Source organism: Hyalella azteca, unplaced genomic scaffold (assembly GCF_000764305.2).
Source record: "Hyalella azteca isolate HAZT.00-mixed unplaced genomic scaffold, Hazt_2.0.2 contig1382, whole genome shotgun sequence".
Lineage (NCBI taxonomy): Eukaryota > Metazoa > Arthropoda > Malacostraca > Amphipoda > Hyalellidae > Hyalella > Hyalella azteca.
The window spans coordinates 496,098-518,671 of record NW_025931701.1 but is presented as its reverse complement, the minus strand read 5'-3'; the positions used below and the strand labels follow the sequence as shown (position 1 = coordinate 518,671).

General features: G+C 37.9%; 1 protein-coding gene across 1 annotated transcript in view; it reads left to right on the top strand.

The window, feature by feature from the left end:
- The window catches only part of LOC125178539, a 59,121-nt gene that overhangs the window by 14,218 nt on the left and 22,329 nt on the right, over positions 1 to 22,574 (top strand). Inside the window, exons 3-4 of the mRNA XM_047882527.1 lie at positions 6,304 to 6,381; positions 8,851 to 8,997. Coding sequence (XP_047738483.1) covers positions 6,304 to 6,381; positions 8,851 to 8,997 — 225 coding nt within the window. The remainder of the gene's footprint in view (positions 1 to 6,303; positions 6,382 to 8,850; positions 8,998 to 22,574) is intronic.

Below are 22,574 nucleotides of genomic sequence, written 5' to 3'. Positions count from 1 at the left end.
ACTTCTTACTTGCATTTTACGTTTCATTAAAATTTGTCCTCTAAGTTTTGTGCAAATTTTGCTTTAAAATACTAAACAGTTTAGGCAACGAAACTGAGAAGCACTATAAAGTGGAAAAATTTACCTCAGGCAACTTCAGCCAATTCAATTTCTTCCGCGGAAAAAATAAAAGGCTACGAGAAGCGCTTCCCTTCCTGGAAGTCGTTTTAATTGATAGATGAGAATCACGTACGATGATGGATGCTCCCGTAATACCCTGCGTCTTCCTCTGACGCTTAGTGTGGCAGGCAATCGTAAACTGGAATACGTTTCCTTTTCAAACTTCATTTCGATTCCTAATAAAATATTCCAAATCATCACCATAAATCAAGGATACACTCGATGAATCTACGGTTCATTCAACCGAAAATCGGTGAAATCCGAAAATGTGTATTGTTCATATTGTATTTGGCTACACCTCATCTTACCAACTCGCGAAGAGAAGATATTAAGAAAAAATCGCTGTTACTTCATTGAATTAGGTAAATAGCCATGACTATTTGGACAAAATTTGTTGAAGATTAATTTTCTAAAAATTAATCGCTAAATATCAATAATGTGATTGAATTCTAATTTTGTATCGTTCACAAAGATAGTCTCAAATTTGAACTTTATGCATGATTTCCGTTTTTAAAAAATGTTATTTTTTTGCCCATTGAACTTTCTGACCCAGATGTGTGTGGCCTGGCTTGGGATAAACTGATAACAGATGAAGAAGAAGAAAAAGTATTCTTAACTTACCAGCAACTCAACCCTGCGCCCTTGGATCTTGAGAGCCTAGATAGTTTTTGATATTGGTAATAATATTCAAACCAAAGTAACAATCCAATCAGAAGTAAAATTCCAAGTAATCCGTTCAAACCCATGTACAGTTGACATAGAATTCAAGTCTCGTTAATTTGAGGGAATATAGTTGCATATTTTTTATTATAATGCAAATTAGATAACTTCAGATTTAGTGCCAATCTCTTCACGGTTTGCGAAACGCCGTGGCTGCTCCACTAAGAAAAATCTTTCGCGCCGATGCAAAATCCCGGGGCGGCATTGACGTCAAGTATAGTGGATAAGAATTAATTGCTCTGCTCCTTATATTTCCGGCTGCAATGACACAAATACCCGAACCTACAACTTGTTAATCGATGTATCCAAGGGTCCTCATTTGCAGTGTCATTATTATTGTATGCTCTCTCTCTTAAATTGAATCCATTATCTTAATTATATTTCCATCCGCTGATGAAGAAATTATCATAAAAATTAAAAACGAATCAGGTAGTTTAATTTACAGAAATCTTCTGTCCGAAACAAACGTTTTAGAAAGGCATGGATTTAAAAAGCTTGATTCATATTTTTACTTTGAGTTCCTCGAAAGTAAAGTTTAATTCACTCTTCAGCGTCCACGTGAGTTTCAATCTACGACTGCGACATCTAATTCACTTTTTTTGGTCACGTGACTTCTACAAAAACATTAAGATCAAAATCACAATCAATATACAACAAAGTATCAATATCAAAGTTTTTCATTATGCTTCAATTAAATATTTTTCTTGAAAGTTGTCATTGTTTGGTATATGATTGAATTAGCCCTCTCGCTCTTCCTCTCGAGTATGATCTTTAACACAAAATCGTATTCACACTCTAACCCCGTGCAGAGTTGGTGGCAAAAAGCACAGCCATTCTGACTAGCCGAGCGGCGTGTCTCTTAACGGCTTTAGGCACGCGTTGTGTTGCGCGTTTCCGAAAATGAAATTCCATGTCTACTTAGCCTGAGTGTGTCGCACGGCTACACCTCTAGTGCCTAAGTGAACCTTATGCCTGATATAGTTTCTGCCAGAGCGACATTAAAACTGCTCATATTTGCAGGGAGGCCTTGCCAAGCTTCATACCTGGAATGTAACTGTGGTACGAGTGAGCCGTCCCGCTTTTGACTGAAATGGACAAGTACCGGCACTGGCTATGAAAATAAAACTGCATGATAATGTATCACGGACATCTATGCAGAAATAATACAGTAAGCAGGCTCTATTTTCGGATAATTCTTTCATCACGAATAGATCAAATCAACTCATGATTTATTTAGGTTTCTAGCTGCGTCTTATTCGTAACCAAAATCCTATATGATACCGATGACAGTGAGAAAATAATCTGAAAAAGAGTATAATAACAGCAAGTTATGAGGAAAATAATAATAGGATAATAATAACAACTTAAGATATTTAATATATACCTGAGAGAATTATTGATGATCCGAGCTGACGCTTCCATGATGATAAGTCGACCGGCCTCCATATTTTAAACGAACACTTCCACAAATCAGGGACAGATCAGGTGCAGAGTGTGGTTGCATAGCCAGTTAATTCTGAAATTTTCAAAATATTTTGATATTCATTAATATAACTCAGCGCGCAAACTAGATGATTAAAAGTACGCGAATAGAACAAGTTACTGCTGAGATGCTGCCCGAGCCAAGATGTCCATGCCATGCAATTACAGTTGATGTGCTGTGTCGCCTCACGCCTCGACCAATAAAAGAGAGCCCTATGAGACCACGAGCCTTCTCAATGGTGCTCTACAGCTGCATCAATTACGGAAGATATTCTCTGCCAAATTTCTACGTTTATTTAATGTTAAAGGAATGAAACTATAAAATTTATTTGACGTATGCTTATCGTTCGCTTCTCTCAGCTTCACATTTCATCATTCCAAACCTCAGCTTTATTGATCTATAACAACAAGTTTTCTGTGCGCATGCAAATTTACTCTACGTCTGGAAGCTCGTGTGAACGCGCCTCGTTCTCAAGTAATGGAGGCCCAGAGCTGCGGGCTGCACCTGCTCTTGCTTTATTAGGCTTTTAACGCCCGGGTAAATTTGGCCAAATAGACGTCTATGTGTAATAGATAAGCCCAAGAGCCTGCGTAATCACGTGAGCAACGAATTTGACGTTCAGCCATAACGTCTGACTTTAAAGTACTTTTCCTCTGTAGCTGTCCTCTTCGTATGTATATTATTTGTTTAATATTATGATGCTATCTACATTAGTTTGAGAGACGGCTTCCATGCTTGACTACTTTAAAAACGCTGTTCTCATGCGATAATGTTTTAATGATAGTATTGATCCACTCACGCTCGTCATGAAGTAGGAGAGAATTAATTATAAAATAATTTATACGTTCGTATAAATTTCTGACCATTTTCGCTACATTGACGATTTATCACGGCATCAAATTTTCCCTTTTCAGTATGTTTAATCAGTATGTTTTCCTTCAAAATCGTTAATCGGCTCAAATACATGCGCTGTTCTTGCAAGGACCCGTCAAATATCATTCGCTACAAATATATTCTATTTTTAATGCATTTTCTCATTCATTGAAAAAATGCCCTATTGCGCTCGTCATGTCCGTCTGTCTGTCTGTCTGACCGTCCGTCTGTCCGCGACTTCACGTTTTCGTCGACGAGCAAATGCGCTCTGTCACTCACTGCAGTGAGTACTGAGTTATATTTTTTTGTTTATCTCAAGTCTGATGTACCGGAGATTACTCAACATCCGCAACTTTATCAATCACTCATAAGAGTTCATGACTCGTCCTGCTTACGTAGTTGATATAATTTACTACAGAGTGCAAGCTAAGTGTAAGCTTAGTGATCCACATGCTGATAAATTATTCTACCGCTACAACTTACATTATAATCTGAATTTAGGGTATGATCGGGCTCAATTAAGACGCTTCACTCCATAATTATGACTGTTGTTCACGAAGTGTGTGAAATGCAACTCTACTGTAACCTCGGCAGCGATGTTGATGTAACTATTGACCACTAAGCGGCATCATAAAGGATACATGAAGAGGCCTCGGAATATATAATGGATCAAATCCGTTAGCTGAAAAGCCTTTATCAGCGATAATTGGCGACCCTAATCCCCCAGAGGCCTCAGCGAAGACGATTGTACAAATCCGGTGCCTGATGAATTATTATCAACAATGAAAAGGTTGCTTGAATCATGATCATATATGATGAAAAATCCAGTATAGCTGAAGAGGCAGCTCGATGAAACGGCTTCACAAACGCCTCAAATGGCTTGGCAATAATGATGGGGAAGATTAGGCTCCTCGAGTATAGTACGTCTCGGCTACAATGATAGTGCTACCCAGGGGCCTAAAGTGGCACCAACAACGATGATAGAGAAACTCCAATGCCTGATGTGACCTCAGGAACGATACGCAACTAGAGTTGGAAGATGCATTCAATGCTATTGTCCATTATTCTGGCTGTGGCAGTGATTGTAATTCATGATTTAAATTACATGCTCAATAAAAACGTTCCAAATGCAGTTTGTGTATTGTGTCGAATTTTTTATATTTCATCTTTTTGAGTAAAATTTTGAATCCCCTTCTGTGTAAGATGTAGAGAAATAACTTGAACATGAAGAAACAGAAATATGTGCGAATGAACTTGGGAACTGTTAATTCGGTAACGATGAAAGTTGGTCGTCAAAAATCTCGGCCGTCATGATAAAAAAATATATTATGAGTGATGCAAGTTTCTTAGACATCGAGTAATAAATTGCATGAAGATTGTACCTGATTAAAAGAAAGTGTATTAAATAAATTACTTTCTGAAACCCTTCGGAGGGTTTCGGGGGTTTGGGAGAATTTCAAATATCAGGTGCAAAATGTTGGCTCCCAGAGCTGCTTCCGGTGAACTGGGGAAGCAGATCGATGGAGTTCGGTAGCCAAGGCAGTCAGGTTAAGTTAAGGGTTAAGGTTAAGAGCACAATAGTGCATTTTTTTCATAAATGAGAAAATGCGCTAAAAATCAAACAGCTAAATGAAAACGTGTCAAGACAACGTAATGAGTATGCAAAATGATCAAACTAAAACTTTGCGCAAGCACGATTTTAGCACATGTCACTGAAAGTTCTATCAAACGCATATGGCTACATCGATCTGTCTGATTTTTTGTGGAGAGATGCAGAAAAACATAGGAAACAAATCCTGACCTTCCAAAAATTTTTAACTCTATTACTTTTCGAGTTACAGCCATTCAAAGTTGAGTATCGTTTTTTTTGGGACACCCTGTATATCATTTGATAGTGATGTCGGCGCTGAAGAATTGACCTGGTGGCTTGTGGCCGATTCTTGTCATTTGTTTTGCCCCATTGTTAATTCTCTACGATACCCAGGTTAGATAATCCAAGCAATTTGAGAATAACGTTATTTCAAATCATGTTATCCATACTCCAGGTAATTATTTTGAAAATTTATTATTTATTTAAAGAAATATCCTATTTTATACATATATATATAGGTCAAATATTGCTGGGTTTCTAGGTTGGCTTCGCTCGTTTGTTTGTGTTCAAACTGGGAGCCATAGGGTACCATTCCATGCTTAATATTGATTGAAGGAATAATTCCTTAAATTACGTTCGTAAATTTCGTAATTCTTGATAAAATATGAAATTCATTTTGATGGCATTCTGTAGGACAGAATGTGGGATGACTGGATGCTGGATGGCGGTATTTTCAAATTGCAGAGTATACCTATCCATCCCGGGCAAAAAAGGAGTTAACATTTTAGTTTAATATCAAAGTTCCAATTGCCTATTTCTAATATTGATAGCTTTTTAATATTAATTTTTTCGATTATTTTTCAAGCAAACAAACATATGAATTCACAAACAAACTTTTACGAATTAAGTTAAGTTAACCCAGAGTTGCGCTGGGTTGATAATCACGATTCGAAAACCCGAATTCCGATGTTAATTAAAAAATGTAATGCTTAAATGAGGAGGGAATTGTTCGAAACCATGTTCAAAATAAAAAATAGATCTCAATCCGCTTCCAAAGTTTGAAAAAGTTTTATTTTCATATAAACAATTTTATGCTAAAATTACATCAGAAAATAAGTTTTCATTCAGCCCACAATTCCAACTGTTTATTTGTGTCTTAAGATTCTGCATCTAAAAATTAAAATTAAGATCTAAGTAATATATTAACACGATAAGTATTGTAGATCCTATAAAGAGCATCGAGCTTATAATAAACAGGCGATTCTCTCTACCAGACGAATGACGTTGGAAAACCGTTTATTCCTAGTTGATTTCTTATAAAAAATGTCTAACAGCGAAGAAGGTTATATATAAGGTTTTATAAGTATAAGGTTTTATTTTGACGTCCAATGCCTGGTGGGAAAGAAGCGCACAAAAAACTGTCACAAATATGTTCCATTGATATTTGAGATTGATGGTCCAGTGTGTCGCCCCACAGGCCAGCGGTGGTGCGGGCAGACGCGTGCTGGTCGTGGTGTCCCTGGCTGGTGTGAAGATCTGCGACGCGCACGGCAAGGTAAGCAGGCGGTCGTCACCAAGTCTAGATCCTGGTATTTCAGCATAATATTGTCTCTCTTGCTTAATTTAACTTATTTCTTTAGTTGTTGCAGAGTTATCAATTGTATAATGCTTATTATTATGCTTAGGTTTGATTCTGATTAGCCTTTATTATTTGATTAGTCTTTATTAAGGAGTACGATCATGTTCAATGGGCCCATTTTTTGTATATAATACTTGTCAACATATTACTTAATTGTTGAGACGAAGCCTTCGTCGTCTAAGGTTGGGAATCAAGTCGAAAATATTGACTTGACTTTAAATAAAGAATTGAACAAGTCGTCAAAAATGTACATTGCTCTATACTGCCTATAAATTTTTACTTTTAAAATGCTTGCATTGAGCTAAACAATCATGCCGCTTCAAATGCACGTCTGACAAATGCAGAGTTTTGTTATCGCGGTCAACTGCATTCAAATTCCGCCGATCATTCGATGCATACAACAGTTTTATTGAAAGTCTTGTATTCCTTGAATGTTAAAATTGGCTTCAAACTCAGGATGATAATGTTTTTTTTCTTAAACTGTATCACCTTTATTGCTCAATTACAATCTTTTTAATCTATCATCATTTTGCTTCAACCGCCTGCAAACTCAAGTGCCGATATATAAGCTGACTGATATGGATTTTCTGAAGTTATCGCTATGATCAAATTTTTCACTGTCAAAATATTGCCAAGATTCATAAGTAAATCATTTAACAATTAACTGTTACATTAACATCACTTGTAAGGAGTTACCCCGTTTATTGTGTAGGCAACACAGAAAACGTGTTTTGAGGGATTCTACGATATTTTATTCTCTCGCTCGACTTCAATCCACAGAATCGTAATTTGAAATTTTTTTCAACTACTGTCTGTACTCTGTATCATGATGAAAATTTCATGCAATTTGTTAATTAGACTGCTCAGAACATTTTTTAATGCACAAATTAATATGTCATTGCTTGTTCTGACCATCAATATGGCCAGACTGCTCTGACAGAAAGATTCATCATTCATGAAATAGCTTTTTGCACTATAATCAGCATTATGTTTGCAGCATTTTCTTATTGTGTCATTATAGAATCAAAATTTGCATCAGAGCAAAATGTCTACTCCGCACTTACTGTTTCAGCTACTACATGATTACTCCTGTAACGACGCATATATATATTGGAGTTTGAACCTAACATTTGCTTCTCGAACTTCCACGTTTAACAGTTTAAACTTCAGATTTTCTTTATCGCCAAATAAGCATAGATGGAGTGGTCTGTGCATTCCGAATATATCTAACACAATTACAAATTGACGGTTATAAATTCATATCGGATCTGCGTTTCTCGTTATGACGTATGCAATATTTTAAATGTCTCGGTCTCTATTAGTTGTGGATATAAGATAAATTTTTTCGCATTTTCATTCAATCTTTTTAAATTATTTGAAAACAATTTCAATTTAAATTTTCAATGGATTTTTCAATAGATAGATTTTTCTTTCCTTTAAACTATTCGTTAGAAATAATAAAACTATTTCTTAGATGAGTTTCAATCACTGTCAAATGTCTCGCTTAAAATATTTTGCTCATTCAATGGATCAACGATTCCAAAGCTTCAAAAGAAACTTTTGCATTATCTCAGTCAGAGGCCTGATATGATAACAATTGTTCTGATATTCTCTATAATTCTTTAGGAATGAAATATTTTTATGAGCATGTCGTTTAAGATTCTTTCATAACCAAGTGTTTGTTAAGTTAAACCATTTCATGCCTCACTCATCCTTGGAAAATAGAGTACCAATAATTCTGCAAGATAATTTCATTGCATACTAACAAATCCAGATAATTATTCGTTTTTTTGCTGGCAAAATTTATTCTTCTTTATTTTCTCATAAATGAAACTTTTCATACAATTATTACTAATTTTGCATTTTTACCTCTTCCTGGAATGAAGGTAATTTGGCTAGAATGTATAAATTAAAAAATTTTGGCAACCTATCGTGTTCAGCATGAAAATATTTGAAATGTTCGAAGTAATAAACCACATCTCACTATTAAGCTTTTGCTAGCTAATTAGTTTCAATTGGTAAAAACGAAGCATCATATGCACAAAAATTTGTAAAAAAAATTTCGTAGCTCGAAAGCTATGTGAACGGCAGGAGCTCTTCAAAATTATTAATAACTTTAAAAATGCAATCAGGGATTTCCCTATTTTGAAACAGAATAACCTCATCTCGAAAAGGCCTCCCTCAGGTCTCAGTGAGACCTTCTTGATCTTTAAATTAACCGTTTGGAAAATAAATGAAGATCATTCGAATTGCTAGGAATAAATAAAAATATCACTTTACACAACGATGCTTACTCGTGTCATCAAGGGCAAGGGCCTATAATTCCATGTATCTTTAATTAATAAGAAAACATCACTGCGATGCCTGACGCTGTGCGCTGTGCAGCGAGTGTTGATGGCTCACGCCCTCCGCCGCATCAGCTACGCCACGTGTGACCCTCAGCGGCAGTGCTTCTCCTTCCTGGCCCGCGCTCCTCGAGACGACCCCGCCACACAGTCCTGCCACTCATTCCTCACCGCCACGCCACAACAGGTCAGTCCTGCCACTCATTCCTCACCGCCAAGCCACAACAGGTCAGTCCTGCCACTCATTCCTCACCGCCACGCCACAACAGGTCAGTGACTCGCTCCTCACCAGCTCTTGTCAGAGGTAAATTATACCTTTCTCTTCATTCCCTCGAGAGATTTTTTTCTAGAGTGTCAGAAGGCTTCTAATTCGTGAGTTTATACCTCGTGATTCCTTACGAAAGAAGGAAGAATGTTAAAAATTTAAAAGTTCACTCTTATGTGAAATATTTAAAAATTTAAAGAATGAATAACCTTGTACGTCTTGCGATTGGACGATGCGGTGATTGCCACCGCTGCTTGACACTCAAGCGTACATTTCGACCTGAGATTTTTATCATCACGCGTGTATCTCGTGTTATCATCACGCGTGTATCTCGTGTTATCATCACGCACAAGCTGTCGCAATTGGAAATTCGAAACCGAGAGAAGCGAAGATGAAAAGCGAAGTGCCGCAATGCTCGGTGCTTGGACCGATCCTCTTCCTCATCCACATCGCCGATATCGACTCGGAACATACCAACGAATCTACATCGCAATTTTCGGACGATACAAGAGTGCTGATGAAGATCATAGAGGACCTAGACTACACGAGGTTACAGGACGACTTGTCTACAATCTATGATTGGGCCCTAGTGCATAATATGCAATTCAACGGCACCAAGTTCGAAGTAATGAGATACAGAGTTGGCACTAATACCGGGATGCCACATCGCTACTTGGCATCGGATGGCACAAAAATTGAAGAAAAGCAATTTGTTCGAGATCTCGGAGTGTTGATGTGTACTGAAGCCAGGTTCGATAACCACATCGAGGAAATAGTTGCGCGAGGGAGAGAAAGGATGGAGTGGGTCTGTCGGAAATTTCGAAAAAGAGAAGCAGCGCCAATGATTACACTCTTCAGAGCCCTCGTGTTCCCCAATCTTGAGTACTGCTGTCAGCTTTGGGCGCCGCTTAAGGCGGGTGCAGTGCGAATACTGGAGGTAGTGCAGCGGACCTTCACGTACAAGATCAGCGGCATGAAGAAGCTGGACCTGAACTACTGGGAAAGGCTGAAACACGTGGGACTGTACTCACTGGAGAGGAGAAGCGAGAGGTATATCATATTGTACACTTGGAAGATGATAACCGGACTAGCTCCCAACTTTGAAACTGGAATTGAGACCTCCAAAATTGTGACGTATTACCACAAAAGGAGGGAGGGACGATGCAGGATTCCTCCATTCAATAACCATGCAACGGCCAGAGTACAGACTCTTCGTGAGGGAACACTGTTCGTGGCAGGACCAAGGCTGTTTAACGCCTTACCAAAGTTACTGAGAGGAGGAGAGTTTACAATTGCAGCTTGCAAGAGACGATTGGATAAGTTTCTGAAGAAGATCCCGGATTGTCCAGTTTTGGTAATCTACCCTCAGCAAGTGACAATCAAAAGCATTTGCATCAGCTGGCCAAAAGGAGGGCAAATAGACGGAACACGTCCAACGTTACATCTGGGACACAAGGGTGGAGTGACAACTTGGAGACGGAGGACGATGAAGGCGGAGCATCAGCGTGACCGGGCACTAGGAAGTCCCTAACTCATCATATGCTCACGAGATCATAAGGTGTAAGCTGTGATGTCTGATCTTAGATGTATAATTGTTAATGCCTGACGCTGTATAATTCTTGTTCACAAACGCTTGTACAGAACAGTTGCAGTAAAAAATCCACAATGCCATACAATAATATTATTCCAGCGAGGAATGACAATAAATAAATAATATTTTTATGCCACTTGTGTATGATTGTTATTAAGCAACATACACAATTTTTAACATGAAATATATCCTAGTTTACGCTACCTAGCAGCTAGAGATTATAAATTTCGTCAAAATATAGCTTCGCCCCCTTAGTAAAAATGCGACTTGCATTTGAATTTTTTCTGCATTACATCAACAATTCGAGTTTTCTGAAGCTTTTTATAAGCATAAGCTAAAGCTTTAACGCTCTGACAATTTTTTTGTTCTAACAAATGTTTGGAGCGAATTGATCTTCCCATGCTTGAAAGGAATATTTTAAGAGTGTTTAACGTTCAGTAATGGTTTTATTGAACGTTTTAATAAGTTCAAGTGGCCAAGACTAAAGTATGCATTCAAGTCTTTTATCTCTCCTCAGAATAACAATTCAAATTTTCGTTTAAATGATTTTGTCAACCAGCAAATTTAATTTCTACTGCCACGTTGCATACTAAGGATGGAGACGGGCACTTGCTGAAAAGGACTTGCTTTTTATATCTGATTTGTGCATCAAATCCTCTTAGCTTTTTGTAGGAGAAAGGAGTTTGTATGATATTTCCTCGTGGCAGTAAAAACTGATTAGCCACCACCAGAAGCCCTGCATAGAAATTAGACTGAGCAGACGTCGGCTTCTCATCTCGCAGACTTACCGGACACACTTTCTATGGCGCTGTTCATAGTCCACTGCCCCTGAGGTCTATGGATAGATGGTAATTTAACTAACAATATTGCGAGTCTCTTTCTTTTATGCCTGTGGATTAACGGCGAAATAAATAGCCTGCTAATCTGTAGTTGAGATGTAGGAGCGAGATAAATCAGGTAGCATCGCACTCAAAATTAAAGTGTGATTTCACGCCTCATCTTGGCTTGTGTCGGATAGTAACTCGGATTTATGGAGAGGCTACTTACTTCACTTCATAAAGCAGTTGTTGACGGACGATCCTTATGGAGATTCTCTCTTTTATCCTCGTATTTTAATTCATTCGCTGCGGCTCTTCAGCAAGCCTATCAATTCTGTAGGCAACTTATTATTCCAGGTACGTCTGCGAGCATGAAAGAGATGTGTCGCGTTACGGCCTGATACGCTCGTTCTTTATCTGGAATCTGTTTGGTTAGCAGCATAATGAATGTAAATGACAAAATAACATAAGTTAGTTATATGAAGCTATTTAGTTGGCAATTCAGTCACAGGTGTATTTGCGTCTTATGCGAGTGCCATGCATATTACAGTTTAATTTGTATTAGGATCGTGAGATTTTGACTTCATCCCGACCTGAGTGAATATTGGCCTCTGGCTCCTGAGTCTTCAACGTAAGATCCTTCCCTTCCTTAACTAGTGCGGCGTTCTGCTCCTCCCCGACTCACCCATAAGTAAATCCGTGTCGTGATTGTCGTAACTCATTACCATTTCTGTGGCGAATTGTTGCCCGACGCTCGGTCGTCTGGGCACGATTAACGAGGTGCAAATTTATTCGCGCCCTATGAAGCGCTCTAAGCCTGGGCGCAGGAAGGGACGGAGGGGGTGAGAGGCTAGTGAGCTTCAGTGCGATAGCGACGACAAATACCCACTTGCTAAGGTCTATTTATTACCAGGCCTTTTGACGCACGCAATTCTTCTCGTCTAACGAACCAGATTTACGACGAAATTAAGCTATGCTGCTGTTGCTGAGCCGCGGCTTAACAGTGCTACACTAGTGAACCTGCACAACCTCTGATGTGGCATATAAGTACGCACATAAATATAAGTGATGCTATATACGCTCCTGCTTCATCTGTGAGTCGTGTGATGCATTAAAAGGTCCTTCAAGAGTGTTTGCCTGCCGCGCAACCTTTTTTTGTATTTTTCCCTTAATTTTTTACGTACCCTTAGATTAGAATGATTCAATTTCAATTCAAGGTTCAATTTCAAGTTTCAAGTTGTACCAGTATAGTTTAGGCATTGAAATTCAAGGTTTCCGTCTATTCCTTTTAATTTTATATTAAAACTTGTAATATCATATCCTCTGCAACCTTTTACAGTCTAACCGAAAGATTTCATTCTCCTCAACTGAGTGCACAATAACAATCTAATTCTAAACACTCACACCGCTGTAAAAAAAAACACCTCCACACATAGAGTCTTAGGATTCAGTTTGTGGTAGTTTTTTCCCGATATTGATTATTTAGCAGTTGCATTGTATGACTGTGCTAAAACTTTACTAAACGGTTTGTGACACTAATGCTTTGGTGTTGTTTTTCGATCAGAGAATCTCCGAACATGAAATAATTTTCGATTAGCCCAGGCGAGCTCTTCATCTGCTTTGGCTAGCAATTCATTTTAATGGCAGGCGTCAGTCATTCAAGCAATCAATTAAAATAGTAAATGTTTCCTCAAAACTCTCAACTATCATCGCTAATTTTGCCATAACATTTTGGATTAGCCAGACTCTCGCTCACTGGATAAGGAAAGTATTTTGTTAAAATAATCATAAATATTAATTTCTGTCAGATAAAGATGTTTTCCATTCATTTTATCTCGGCAATTCGCTTGTATACCCGTTAAATCCTTGTTGCAAATGCATTCTAATAATTGCTGTGTGGCATATTGCTTTGCAATCCACTACAGTTAGCCGTTAAATTATTCGTACATCCCTTTCTTTTCAATGTTTTCTTCAACAACTCGCAAAATTAATGAGTGTATGTTCCTACGATTTAATTGAACTAAGCAGAATGTAATAGGGATAAAAGCACTACATTTTCAGAACAAAATGTAATTTCAAAACGTTTTGACATGCAGAAATTCCGTAACACCTTCAGACATAATTATTCGTACAGTCGAAAAAAAACTGACATAGTTGCAATAATAATAATCAATGACATGTTCTTCTATCTTGAGAAGCTCCAGCACTCTCTTTCTATAGTTTTTGATGATATTCGCAATGGCATCCGGTTGGATATTATCCCAGTGGACATTATTATCGGTGACGTCATTCAAGAGGTGTCGGTTCCTACCAGTTGACAGCAAACTTAATAATGGGCAAGACGAATCAATTCAGTGTTAGGGGTGCAGTGGTTACGGGTGCATCTCGAAACGTTGGAATACACCAAGATCACAGTACAGTCGGTGATAAAGAAGTTTGTAGAGTTTAGTATTGCACACACGCTGCCTGGATGAAGACGGAAGCTAAAACTATCGGAACAGTTATTTCTAAAACTGTGACGTGAGGTAAATATTAATCCCAGAGTGGTGTTGAAGGATATTCCCAATAGATTAGCCACTGAGGGAAGGAGCGTAAGTCAGACCCTATACAGCGTTGTCTGACTTGTCTCAAAAAGAATGGCCTGCTTAGACGAAGGCCTCGACCATCCCTCCCACTTCATCCACGACGTCATGTTACTGCTCGTTTGACATTCGCAAGATCTTACGTGGACAAAGAGGAAGGTTTTTGGAACAAAAAATTATCAATTATGGAGTGCTGAAACAAAAAATTGAGCGATTTGGACTTAATAATACGAAGAAGATTTGGCGCAAAAATGGGGAGGCGTTTCTTCCGAAGAACACAATCCCAACATTCGTACCTGAGGTGGATCAATGATGTCTTTGGTTTGTTCTCAAGTGGCTCCGGGAAGTTACCTCCAATTGATGGAATAATGAACTCAGATGTTTATATGTCGATTTTAAATGATAACCTGCTAACATCCGCTCTGACTTTGGTTCTTGGGCGACGTTGGATCTTTCAGAAAGTCAATGATTCGAAGCATACGTCGAAAGCTACGACCACTTTGCTTAATGAAAAGAAGGTCACTATTCTTCCATGGCTAGTAAATAGCCTCAACTTAAACCCGATTGAGAATTTATGGCAAGAGTTGAAAGTTAGAATCAATAATCGGGCTCCCAGGAATCGCCAGGTAATGAAACCAGTCGCAATTGAAGAATTGGATAATATCAAACCAGATACCACTGCCAATCTCATCAGAAAATATACAAAAAGATTGCTGAAGTTTATCAAGATGAAAGGACATGACATTGATTATTATTATTGAGACTGTGTTATTATTTTCCAACTGTACGAATAGTTGTGTCTGAAGGTGAAGTGGAATTTTGTATGTTGAAACGTATTAAAATTTCATTAATTTTGTTCTAAAAATTTAGTGTTCATTTCTTTATTACATACTCTCCATCAAATCTTAGGATCATACATTGATTAATTCTCGAGTTATTCATGAAAACATTGAAAATAATGGGTGTACGAATAATTTTGCAGCTAACTGTAAGCGCCTTCAGCATTCTCGATACATTTTTTTCAATTTGCACCTTGCAATTCCAGTAGACTGTTTGCCAATAAACGCCTTATGAGGAAAGTTTGAAATATAACAGCATTTCTGTAGGTTCACCGAATTTAATTTGACGGCGATTTACTCTGTAGAAACTATGGCTTGTGATGAAGTCCCGCTTGTTCATTTTAATGAGCTGAACTTGGTGGGCCGAGTTTTCGCTCGTTTGCATGAGCATATCTGAAGTTTTCGTGTTGCCTTCCGACGCGTTCTCTCGACGATAAGCCGTAAGTCATCGCTTAAACAAACAGACACCCGGTAATTTATTTTTTCTGTGGCATTTTAATATGATACCCAATTATAGGCGAGACCTTCTTCTGAACAGCGCCAAGCGGTGCGTTCGATGCTTCACTAAAATAAAACATTTTGTCTGCATTGCGAGTTCTTCTAAGCTCACCTCTAGGAATTTTTGCAGCGAAAATAAATTCCTCTAATACTTTTGTACAATTAATCCCCATCTTTAGTGGGGTTAGCGGGAACAAATCTCGTTTAGGAGTTTATTAAAGTATGCGTGGGTCCGGCAAGCCTAGTCTTCCAATAATGGTTGGCTCAGCTTAAACAAACACAAACTCTATAATTTAGTCGCCTCGGCTTTCGCATCTCCGGCCGCCATAGCTTTGTGTGGCTCGACTTTTTACCGTTGATGCTTAACATCTTGCCAGAGATTCTTTTATTTCCTTAGAGTTTATAGCGAAGCACCACACAACCTGTAATTTTCTAGTTTTAACGACTTAATGATGAATCTTATTTCAAGGAGCCTCCTGAGATATTTGAAAGGTATTTTGTACGTCAATAAGGTTCCACTGTTTAACTCGCCACATAACTGACTGTAAGCGTTGCTTCTCGACAGCTCATGGCAACCTGTTCTGCCTCTCGACGTGCATCTGCCAAGTCTCAAATTTATGCTGCATCGAAATCTTTTAAATTCTTCAATCGCTATTAAAGTTTATTAACTCACTCTCCTATTTATTTGTTTGTTACCTTGAAAAACTAGAGACGGGTGCAAGGAAAGTGTATCATAATATATGTTACAGGTCTCCTTATATTAAATATTCGTCCCTTTAGAAGTCAATTCTCTTAGAATTACTCGAAAGGGTTCCGCCAGCTAGCTGATAAATGCTCTAATTGCCAAACAGTTCGGGAAACTTGTCGAAATTAGTAACTTCAATGTTTTGTGAATAAAGGGGATTTTTATTCCAATTACTTTGTGTTGTTTTCATTTTTAGTTTTCGGTGTGATTTCTCTAGCAAATGTGAATTCCTGTATCAATACAGACAGCTCGATGCAGGAACAAAAAGTGTTCTAAATTCGCTATTTTGCTGTTGATTTACGATGTAAAAACCTATATTTTCTACTGTAATTTCTCGATTGATTCTCATTAATCAAATCCTAGTCGGGATCAATTGAACAGATTATCATCGGATATCATAACAGGCCTCCATCGTGAGCTCAACGGAACTTAGGTTCATACTGAACTAAATATTTATTCAGTTTTTTCAAAGTCATTTCACACATTTAACAGATTTGATATACTAAGAAATCATATAGTGGACACTAGCAAAGCCGAATACATCTCTCTGAAATTCTCCATCAAATCAATCGCAGGCTTCTAGAATTGGAGCACTCATAGCCCAAATTTAGACCTCCGCATCGAATTTTCCTTGTCAATCGCTTGAATTGAGTGCACCGCGGGGTGAAGGCATAACTGTTGCGAACTTGACACCTTGCTTATACTGAGCCGCTGCGTACAAGACGCGAAGGGATTCGACGCATCGTGTATCACAGACAGGCACACTCGCTGCTGTTATCTTGTTATCCCCTGCGAAACCTGTTGCACTATCGCCGATACCTCGTCTCTGTGATACTACCTTGCAACTACAACCATTCGTTCAAATAATATGAAAGTGTAACTCGATCATTGTCTCCCAGTTTTGGAAACTTGTTTGTTTTTCTGCGGTGGCTGATTTTGCAAGTCTCTAAATTATAATTGAAATTACTGAGGAGTGTTTGATTATATTATTTCTCTGATATTCATAACGGTAATATAATAATATAATATAATAATTTCAATGTAGAGGAATTTGAATCCTTTCTTTCCTCCTTCTCTCACTAAAACGTGTAGTTGTTCTTTCTTGTAAGCGTGATATTTTCGGTTTGATTAGTTTCGGTTGTATTGAATTATGTTTGATAGCTCGTGTCTCAATGAATGTGAAGTCAATATTGTTCTTGTCAGGCTTTGAGGAAAGCGAAGCGAAACTGTAGGACTCGAGTTCTTAACTATAATATGGATTTATCAGAATGGTGTTTCTAACGGTTAATAAGGTTTTAAATAATCGCGTTCCTTACTTTGTATTTCAATGTCAGTTTGGGTACAAAAATTTTTATGGTGCTAGAATGGATCTGTCGAATATAAAATGTACAGTAAAATTTACATTTTTACCCTAAACCACAGGGGTCACAGTTTCTCATGGCCTCTCAGTTATTTCTTCGTTATAAATAACCTGTAAACCAACCATCTCCTTTGGGTGTTTCAACGATACTCGACCATCTAAGTCAGTGAAAAATTTTATAGAGAAGGTCATATACTGGCTCATTTATAAATTTTGCTAAATTCTGAATTAGTTTCAGCGAGAAGAACCATGCGTTATATATTCATTCAAAATTTAGTTCAGCGATCGAAGTACAAAGATCGAAGAGCATCGATGATCAAGACGCTCTGGTTGAATAGATATCTGGGTCTGCGAGCCGATAGCGTGCCGATGGGCAAATTGCTCATTTTTAACTATGCCATCTCCGAAAATAATGATTCGCACATTCCAGATTAGTTGAAAATGTCTTCATTTGCTGCCTGAAATTCTTGCCGTCTTATACTAAACTTTATGAAATTATTCTCACATTGGAAATGTTATAAAAAATATATCCTAACGCGAGTATATCACATTTTCTGTTCCACCTATTCTTAATCCTTTTAAACTGATGCTTAGGACAAATGAAATCTGAACCCATCTCATGAATTCCAAGCTTACATTCTCTCTGTCGATGCAGCTTGAAGTTGCATGTTCTGCAGCATAGGGTGAGTGTCTCTAGAGACTCGTGTAGCATAGCGCTGTTGCAGCAGAGCTTGGAAGGCATTGAGTCAGCTAGCAGTGAGATGGTCCAGCGCTAATTCTATGCTCAGCGTCTGGCACTTGGGGCGAGTCTTAGTGATCGCCTCTCACACCTTACAGAGAGCGCTTGTTTGGATAGGCAGCGAGTTATGACCAAGCTTGCCTCCAGGCTATCCAAGTCAACTCTCCTCCTGGTCCTCTTCCACCACTCCCTGTTCCTCTCTTTCTCTCCCCCCCTTCACTTCCATCGCCTATGCCTCTGCGTCTCGCTTTTAGCTCTTGTTCCTTCTCGCTGCTCGGCCCACTTACACTTTTTCATACAATATTTCTTCTCATGGGCCGCAATGACACATTCTTTACTGTCTTTTTCGTCATGCTTGCTTTTCTTGAAAACTGACAATTTTTCTCTTCCTGTATTCACTTCTGGATGTCAAATCATGTGCATCTTCTTTATCTTTTGCTCTGAACGAAAAATATGGGACATTAAGTTGAATAACGCGAGAGCTTCATGAATCAGCTATTAATGAGTGGAGCTTATGGTCATTCAACACATACATAATAAAATCGCGGAAAGAATGGAAATGTGCGATAAATGAAGGAATAGCAACATATTTCCATTGTTCATGAGCTTTGAACGGTAATAATAACTGTTCTTACTTAAAAAAAACATTCAAATGAACGCTGAACACACTAGTATAGCCTACCAATGGCTAATGGTTTTGAACCAATCAGTCATAGTTTGATGGAACCGACTGTGAGTTAGTCAAAATTCACTTTAAAGTCATCTCTTCAAAGCGACTATTAAAGCTTTTAACCGGCCGTACGCCATTTAGATATGTTCGATAGAAAAATAATGACTGCCAATCATGACTTCCAATGTATATATAATATATTTGCATTTCATGTCTTGAAGGATTCAATTTTTCCCCTCTACTGTAGACTTTTAAAGTAATTTGTAGTTATAATTCGTCGATTGAATTTTATTAGAGCCGGATCAATTGACTTTTAGCTACGTGAGGCTCGCATCGCAGCTCTCGCCGCTCCGTCTAAGAGCATCGTCCAATTATGCGGACGACGGAGGTTGTTTGCAGTCGAGCCTTCAAATGTGTCCGGAGGAGCGGACGCTTCGAAGGCAATTTGACGGAAAGCAGATATGGACTGGACACCTTCGATCACCACATGCACGATGGATGAGTCTTTAATAATTCATGAGACACGACTGAGTGGCAGGAACAAATGTCCGATTAAATGAAATACAGAGAAAAACTTGAGGGCCACTTGACAAACATGCGTAATTACCTTAAGTTTTATTAGCACCTGGATGACACTAACTCCTAATGGTTTTTATTTTGATCTCAATTGAATCTTTTATTGTTCATCAAGTTTCTAAATGGTTCTCTGATTATCCACTTGTTTGCTTGCATCATAGTGCATATGTGCCATTTACACTCTTGCTGACATAGTGCTTCATTGTACTCAATGTTGCTATAATTGTGCTTATTTTTTGTGTTGCTGCGATAAATTCTATTTTCATCAATTATTTGCTCGTTTCATCCAGCTCTATGCTGGCCAATAATTACAAATTAAATTGAATTTTAATTTTCTCTTGCAGTCATTTAGTCATAATCTTTTAAAGCGATTAAGTTCTCCTTTTTTCTCGTGTTCAATTGAACTGAAACCTTGTACAGTTAATTTGAACTTAGATACAGGTTTTTAATTGCTTAGTTTTCTGTCGTGATCAATTGGGAAACGAAAATTCCTCAGTGGAGAACAATTGAAATCTGCCTACAGATCGACACGATCGACCCTCGGCATTTTTTCTGTAATGATAGAAGTCTTACTTTTTTGCTTGTCTTTTGTTGCGAAATAGGAAGTTTCATTTCAAAAATAATACCTATTCATTTAAATTCTCATCACACAAATTGTTTAAATCCGCAGATATAAACTAATTGGTAAGACCAATGAAATTCTTACGACATTCAAGTTGAAGCCCTAAAGATACTCGACCTAAAGTCTCTTGTTCGCTGAATATAGCTCACATTTTGATAAGAACCTATTTTATTGGCTGACGTTCCGCTTATCGAATGCTTTGCACTTAATAATTCGCCTGTCACACACGATATGTTTATGCGAGTCAGAGACTAACATTGTTTCGTACATTCTCTAGCAAGGCGACTTAACTACGTGCTTTTTAAAATGGTTCGAATTTTAGATCTGTCTTTGATTGACCAAAACATGTAATTTTTAACTTGCAACCCAGCTCTGACACCAGAATAAATGACATGAATTATTGGTTGCGAGGCCCAAAGAAATCCTGATTATTGCTTCGAGTTTTTCATGGCACCTCTGCGGTTTAGGCGGTGATCAGAATTATTTGTGAACTGCGAACTTTTTGCTGAGCTCTACCGATGTGTGCGACGCTCGAGTATGCATTTTAATGGAATAAACTTTCAAGATAGTTGAGAAAAAGTTGAATAATATTCACCTATATTTTTCCGCCGCCGATATGATTGAATATTATGTATCAAAAATGGAACAAAGAAAGTAGTAGATAGAAATATAATATTGAATAATTAAGAAATTACCTGGCTAATTTTAGAGCCCCTGATATTTTCAACGAACCACTTTCACCTGTCATTTGTCAACGTGTCAATTCAGAGGCTCAAATTTTGTTGTGCTAAGGTTTGTAGTTTTTTATTTTAAACCTGATTCAGAAAGAGAAACTAGAAGTATGGATTAAACATTTTGGCATTTGAATCAGACAACCTATAGCTGAATATTTCCGTAAAATGTTTGTTTAAACATGTTATTAAAACTTATCAAAATCAGAGCTATTCGCTAGAATATATTGTCAGTAATAGATGCGCTGCATTATGCAGTCGGAAAATTAGCACCTTATCAGCAGTCATTTATCTTCAATAGGCATGATACTTTTAATATTTGTGAAGGTTTTACTTAGTTTGGAAACATTTCATTCTCTTGAGCAAACTAATTTTAGCGTTTGTCACATGTTACACGATAGGTATTTTAGATGGACAATATTAACTACAATTCTATTTCGGTTTTGAGGTTCTTTCGGTTTTCTCCTCTAGGTTTTTTCTGTTTGTTTCTGAACTACTTTGCAATGGTAAACTAAGAAACATCATTGTAAGTAATTACGACAGCTAAATTGATCGATAAGGCAACTTCTCAATAGATGATTCTTGGAAAAATCAAGTTGGTTAAGGCGGTTGTGTGTTACTTCTTTTGCAATGCGAACTCCGGCGTTCATATGTATGATTCTGCCATCCGCGGCTATCGATGTGATCTATAAGTACGAGGTGTTGACTGCGCGTTCCTTCGTATTATTGGAACAATAAAGAAATGATAGGTCTAGTGTACCGAGACCATCGTGTCTCGCTTATCAGTCTTCGACAGAGCCACGAGGCTTGTACCATTACATCATCGCGCAACTAAAATTATGAATACTGAATCTCGTTCGATATCAGCCTGCAGGTTTCTTAGCACAGCAGGCCTGCCAATACTAGTTACGATTTGCAATGCTTCCACAATTATAGTTGCTCATGTTCTTGTAGCTAACATGTTCATCTATTCAATTTAGCAGCGCAGATTTTTATATGATGTCTGAAGCATAATCAATTATGCTGCTGCATTAATTATCGCGGCAAGCTGCTGCATGGTTTACTTAATTGGCATATTCTCCTCATTCGTTAATGGACGTATAATATATCTCATTCCTCGCTTTTCATTGCACAAAATATTGCTAGAATATGAAAATTATTGTGCATGAGTTTACTACTCAAATTTTCTTAGGGTTGAAAATAAGTCCGACGAAGTAAGTTCATTATCCTCAAGTTTATATTTCCCAATACTCAGAGACTTTTTAGAAAGTTCTGAAGCATCATATTGCTACGTTCGTTTAATTGCAATGTAATTTTACCCGGCAGATGTGCCAGCTTCAATGGAATTCGCCGAGGGAGAATTCAACGGTGCTCGCGTAGCGATCTTGCAATTTCAGAGATATTCTTGCGAGAAGTTTACATTTAATCCTGGTGCAAATCCAGATAAAGTTTATCATACCTTTGAATACAAAACTTTTGATCTGCATTCTGAAAAAAAAAATTTTATTCTGAGCAGCCCAGGGTTTTTTTTTTTTTGTCTTTTCTTTACGACTATGTTATGACAATATTTTACGATTAATGCTTCGGTAATGTGGCAATAACGTAGGAGGCTCAAAATTGTATCTAAACATTTATGAGATAATCGTACATTAATTCCAAATGAACACAACATCCCTCGACCAGGAGTAACACTTAAAAACACCATCCAAAATCCCATTCGTATCATAC